Source organism: Colletotrichum jinshuiense, chromosome 8, assembly GCF_051148585.1.
Source record: "Colletotrichum jinshuiense chromosome 8, complete sequence".
Lineage (NCBI taxonomy): Eukaryota > Fungi > Ascomycota > Sordariomycetes > Glomerellales > Glomerellaceae > Colletotrichum > Colletotrichum jinshuiense.
In genome coordinates, this window is record NC_139315.1 from 1,999,936 (window position 1) to 2,005,970 (window position 6,035).

A 6,035-nucleotide genomic window follows, 5' to 3' on the forward strand; every position below is an offset into this window, starting at 1 on the left:
GGAGCGGCTACCGAACAGGCGCAATAGAACACGAACCAATAAAGGACGGCAGAATTATTACTTTTGTCATAGATGTTTCTTTGCATTATTTATATAAATAAACTAATTCTCCAATTTGCCCCTGCTCTCTGGGTATCTCTCATACGAATGATTGGTGTAGTCCAAAGTAATAACTGAGATCCCCCCAAATGAAGCCCCTCCCTTCTTTTTTTTAGTTAACCAAACTCCCTAAACCCAACGTACAACCCTGCCATCACAATCCGGCAAATTCTTTTTTTGGACTGGATCCTGTCGATAAATAAAAGTGAAAGAAGCAAGAACAGGAAGAAAACGATCTAAAAGTCCCTTTTGAAAAAAAGAAGGGCCGAAAACTGAACAAAGGAAATTTTTTGACAATAGTGGTATCGTTTATGAAACTCTCGGGAAGTCGTAAGTCGTCATTGTAAGGAAATCATAGTTCAGAACGCGAGCCCATCAAGCAGCTGGAACTGCTGAACGCCTGGTTGCCAGGTCGCCATAACTGGGCAATACAGCGTTGCCTTGGAGTTCGGGCGCCGGTTGTTGCAACAGCCTCGGGCGAAGGAACTCATCCGCCTCTGCCTCTTCTTGCTGAGCCATCGCGGCATCGAAGCTGGGAAGACCCATGTCCACCGAATCCTGTCCCATGGAAGGTTCGAGGGCGATTTGGAGTGGAACAGCCAAGTTGATCTTGGAGTCGCCAACCGTAACCGTCAACTGCAACGTGTATGTTCGAGAGACGAGGCAAGCATGGAAAGTCGGAATGAACGTCTTTCGGCATGTCGGCAGCTTGAAGGGGACTTTAAGGGCAGCAGTGTGGAAGATGGGCGAGGCGCTTCCTTTGCTGCTCGAACGACGGCTCCAGCCTTGGCGTTGGTTATCCGAGTCGGAGTGGCTGCCTTCGCGCAGGCCATCACTGGAGTATCCGGAATCGCGGCGAGTGGTCGAGGCCAGCTGTTGGCGCCAGGACACCTTGTCCGTCGAGGTCGAAAAGAGAGGGACGGAAGTGGAGTAAGCGAGCTGCTGGGCCATGGCAAAAGCCTCTTGGCTGTCGCCCAGGTTTGGTAGCTTTGTCATGGGGGTTGCGCTATACCATGTGTGAGACTGGATCTTGGCAGATACGGCGTTGACCTTGGGAGGCAAGACGTCGACAGATGTAGGCTCAAAGTTGAGGTTAACCAAGACGGAGCCCTCAGAGGCTGTGCGACCATCGGCGGTCAAATAGACAGCCCCGGGCTGTGCAGTAGCAGCTGTAATGTAGCCTTGCTTGGAGGAAAACAGATTCTTGCGAACAGTCTTGGTCTTGCTGAGCGAGTAACCCCTGTCCTGCTTGGTGATGTTCAAGGGCGGGTCCTCGGGTGAGGTGGGGAGGACTTTGATCAGATGGGTGTCCTCCATGATCTTGGTTGGCTTGCCGCCAATCTCATCCTGTCGCACAACGCGGGCCTTGATGGCGTACTGAACCTGAGCCATGTCGGGGGACATGTCGTCCTTCTCCCAGCCGCCCATGGTCGGAGGCAAGCGCATGTGGTAGTCGTGGATGTAGTCGGACTGGGCCTTGTGGGCGCAGGCGCTGATGGTGAGGTGCTGAGGAATAACAAAGTTGAAGGGAATGGTGTAAGTCCTTCCAGCCTCGAAAATCCGGGGCACGGGGTAGGCCGACTCAGGAATGGGCATATCGAGCTTGAGGAAGGTGTGGGAGGAAACCTGGGGGATTTGAACGGCGTCCAAGCGAGTCTTTGAGGTCCCGATCAGGATGATCTGGACGTAATCGAATCGGCTGTCATGTCCCGGTGTGATGACCACCTCTCCAGAGATGGGGTTGCCGGATGTGTAGACCTTGGAGTGATAGTGGTCGTTCACCCTGACCTCGACGCTTTGCTTCCGGGAGGCGGGCTGCCGGGCAAAGGAGATGACCGAGCTCATGTCACTGTGGCTCGACATTGTGACTAGGCGTTTGCGAGTCGACGATTGTAGATGAGTGGTTGCGGCTAAGCACGATTCCGTGTTTGTGGCTGACCGGGGATCAAGAGCACAAGAGCGCCGGATACGTTGGTGTAAGTCAAGCGAGCATCAAGCGAGTGAGGCTCTAGCTGCGCGTGGTAGTGTAGACGTTGGAGATGTCGTCTTGGGGGGAGGCGGGTCCGGTGTATAAGGGATGGATTGAATGGAGATCCCCCAGATATTGTATGGGAACAAGATGGAGTCAAGCAGTTCCAAGTATGGCGAATGGGAATGGGTTAAAGCTTGTGAGAATGATGCACAGAGATATGGGGTATGGCAATGACGAGAAGAAGGGCGAGCCGTCTCTCTTTAAGGCTGGGTCACGTCAAGCGTGGGCAGCCCAAGAAGACTCTGCTTGACTTACCTCGACTTGAACAATCCATGACAGCAGGGCGCCAGGGCCGGAAACGAATCCTCCACGCCCAACACTTGCAAAAGGCGGGCTCCCCCATCTTCAGCCTGCGTGATGGAGGGAGGTAGGAAACGTACCGGTACATGAGCGAGGTACCTGAGGTACTTGGCCAAGGCACAGACTTGGGGGGGAGTCCCCGGCGGGAGACACACTCGAAGGGCTGTGGCTGGGTGGGTAGCGGAAAAGTGGAGACAAAACAGGACACAACAGAAGGGGGGCCCAGGTCCACAAGCTGTGGATGACTGATGACTGGCGCACCAGGAAGACAATGACGCCCTTCCTGTCGAGCTTGGGAGCAGCACACAGTTTACAGTGCACCACAATAATTAGCCGATCACCTAGCTCACTCTGTAGCCCAGCGGTCGATGTGCGCATGTGGGGTCCCCGACCCCCGGTAAGTGTCATAGGGCGGGCTCTGGACATGGCCTGTTCCCGGAGCCTGTGACAAGACAACATGAAAGGCGTGGATGGCAGCTAGCAGCTCCGTATCCATGCTCCGCAAAACAGACTCTCTTAGCCATCAGGGTCTACTGCCAGTCTCTATTCTTTACTCTGCCTTGGGTATTCCAGTATTGGTTTCCCAGGGACAAGCAAAACCATGCCATTGCTGCCATAGTTACATGCGATGCCACGCTCGAACCTAGCAACTACAGCCAACGACAGCCAACTGTCGTTTGGCGCCTGCTTGCTCGTCCAGGCACCAAAATCCCTTCTTCTCAACGACATATAGAATTGCAACATGTCTCACCTCCCTTGGGATTGGTAAGCCCGGAGCTCTCATCCCAAACCCGACCGCTAGCGCATCGCGCTTGGTCGCCTGAGGAGTCATCATGTCAAGCTGAGGAAGGTTCAATGTGATCGAAAGGCGTAGGTCCCACTTTTTGAATGACAGGTACCCTTTGTTGGACCTTCCCATCCTCAAGCCGCCGATGATCGGCAAGCGCTCCTTGCGCAAAACGCATTGAAGCTTCCACCTGCGCGGCCGTCGCTGAATTCTCTACGAAGTAATAGCTACAAACTAACAACTGGCAACCTCAAGTCAGTCACAACCACGGGAAACTCTGGTTTCGCCGACATTGCTTATGAATCCAATTGATGTTCTCCGGCAGGCTCTTGACTGTCACAACGGAACTTTCCAGGACGGACTGGCTGCTGACACGCATGTCCTACCAACCCGCCCTCCATGATTGTGACATCAGTGCCGACCACCTGAGAAAATTCCAAGCCTCTTGGAAGCGACAATCTGTCCGTTATCGTTGATTGTCAGGAATACCATGGGCGACAAGAAGCAACAAGCAGCGTGCCGAGAACCTTGGCCGTAACCTTGATCAAGTCCGCTTGCAACTTATCCTGCATTCGATTGGACCGGCAAGCAAGTTTGGGCCTCTGGCGTTTTCATGCCATTGGCATGGCGCAACTGTCCTACTACGGTACCGCTCTTGTCTCTCTCCAGAAACCACAAGACAAACCTACGGCACGCCAACACCCTGCATGCAATACAAGGCAACGCGAAAAGCTGGCGACTGGGTGAATAATTGGAGGCTGCATCGCAGACCGTCCGACTCGGAGCTCAATCGGAGGAGGCATTGACAGACTCGTTGCTGTCCCCCAGACTGGGGATAGAGCTAAGAGAGCCACCCCGCGACACCGTGCCACAAGCAACTCAAACCGAGAGTGGGATGCGGGCACGCGGGGGGCCATGATGGATTTCAAGATCTGCGACCCCATGATCTGCGAATGGCTGCAGCAGGTCAACCTCCTGCTATCTCAACCGCGGTTTTGTTAGCGACACGACACCCAAGATATGGCAGTAAATACAAGGCATGTGGCGGGCAGCCCCGAGGAAAAACATCACTTCGCTACCCTTGAAGATCGACTCTCAAATGTGCTGCCAGTCCGACTTCGCTACTCCAACCATCAATTACAGTCCATTCAGGACAAGTCGTCGCCCTACACGACGTCTGCAAGCAGGGGTGCGAGAATTCTCCCCCAGCTCGTCGCTTCGTCATGGCTGCATTTTCAAGTCACACGCTGCAACCTTTTTCTCCCGGCCCTGGGCGACAAGGAACGGTGGGCCGTCGCCAAAAGGAGGGAGGAAAAAATTCTGGCCCGTCACGCAAACCAGGAGTGCCTAGGCTGGTTGGCAGAGAGTACAAGCCTTGAGAAGTACCTCAAGTACCTCTACCTGTGCTGCCATTGAATTCACTCTCAAACAAGCCCAGGTGGATATCGCAATTCGATGGACAAACGACGAAAAAACTAAAAAGATGCAAAAGTTCGAAACAACACACGACAACCGGCTGCGCTTTACGTACACGGAATCGATGTCTAATGAGATCCATCCAGGGGCGCGGCGCCTTGCCGTTAGGTGCCTGGCGGCTGGCGCTGGCATTACACAAGACCCATGCCTTCGGGTCCCCTTAACGTACACGGTCGAGAGTGGATTCCCGCGGCGGAGGCACATCGGTCACCCGCTTCGGCCTCCCGTTAGCGGTCGTTTGGCTATGTCACGCCGGTGGAGCCCCGGTAGTCTGGGGGTCATCCCAAGGATGCGTGATGGGGTGCCTCGCGAAGGCTTAACGTTAGGGGAAACCGACGGTAATGAGATCCATCCGAGCTGCGACCATCGCCATCGTGAAGTGAAAATTTTCTATCACATCCCATGCGCAACGCCAGAATGGCCGCACGGTTGGCACGCTCACCCACACGAACATGGACACTTGCACAACCGCAACGCCCCAAGTCGCCAATGGCCAACCGCCTTGGGAACAGCAGGAGAGACCCTGGGCGTATAGCTGATCACGTTGCGGCCGAACGAGAGCGCAATTGGATGCCCTTGAATTGCAGGCGCACGACCATGGCGAGCTTATGACTGATGGGATCCATCTTGACGATGACGCTAGAATGCATGGAACGCTCGATGGACGCTCGATGGAAGGCTGGAATGGCCAGGAACGTCAGGCCAAGGCACGGAAGCAAGCGGATCTCCAAACATTTGAGGCTCCATCGCGGAACAAAATGGGGCTCTTCGGGCTACATGCAATGCGGCTTTGAGCAGCGGCTGAAGCTGTGAGGCGGCATCCTCGACTGCCCATTCCGAATCAGGGGTGCATGCAGATACGTGCGTTTATTACCATACGTATCCGTACATACGCAGTAGAGACCAGAAACAACAGTGTGGGCTTCCATGGTGGATTCACAAGTGTCGTGGACGATGGTGCAATGCGGTGTATACCCACTTACAGCCGACGGCTGGCCACGGCCTAATGATGTCGTCCTCGTAAGTATCACGGCGTCAGTGTTGAAAGCTTTTTTTCCATATTTTTATTTTTATTCGAGAAAATTTTTACGAGTATTTTTCTTCCCCTTTTGGAACAGGTGGGTCCTCGTGGGTCGCCGTCTCCTTGGAACCCACGATGCGCCGCCCCTGCTTGACAAAGACATCCCACGCTCCGGAACAAGAGCCCGGAAAAATTACCTAACACCCGCCCTTCCGCACATGGGCTCATTGCCCAAACGTCACGTCAGAGTTCAGAGTCCAGACGAGATTCCGTCTCCAACCGGGACGGGAGATCGATCGGATGGAAACCAGCATTTCCAG

The 6,035-nt window shown here is 54.3% G+C and overlaps 1 protein-coding gene across 1 annotated transcript; it reads right to left on the reverse strand.

Moving 5' to 3' along the window:
• Nucleotides 1-474: 474 nt before the first annotated feature.
• Nucleotides 475-1,962, reverse strand: EsH8_VIII_000548 (uncharacterized protein; the record flags this gene model as incomplete). Its single annotated transcript, XM_083269590.1, has 1 exon — nt 475-1,962. One exon carries the CDS (start codon nt 1,960-1,962, stop codon nt 475-477), a length of 1,488 nt encoding a protein of 495 aa, XP_083129358.1.
• Nucleotides 1,963-6,035: the final 4,073 nt, after the last annotated feature.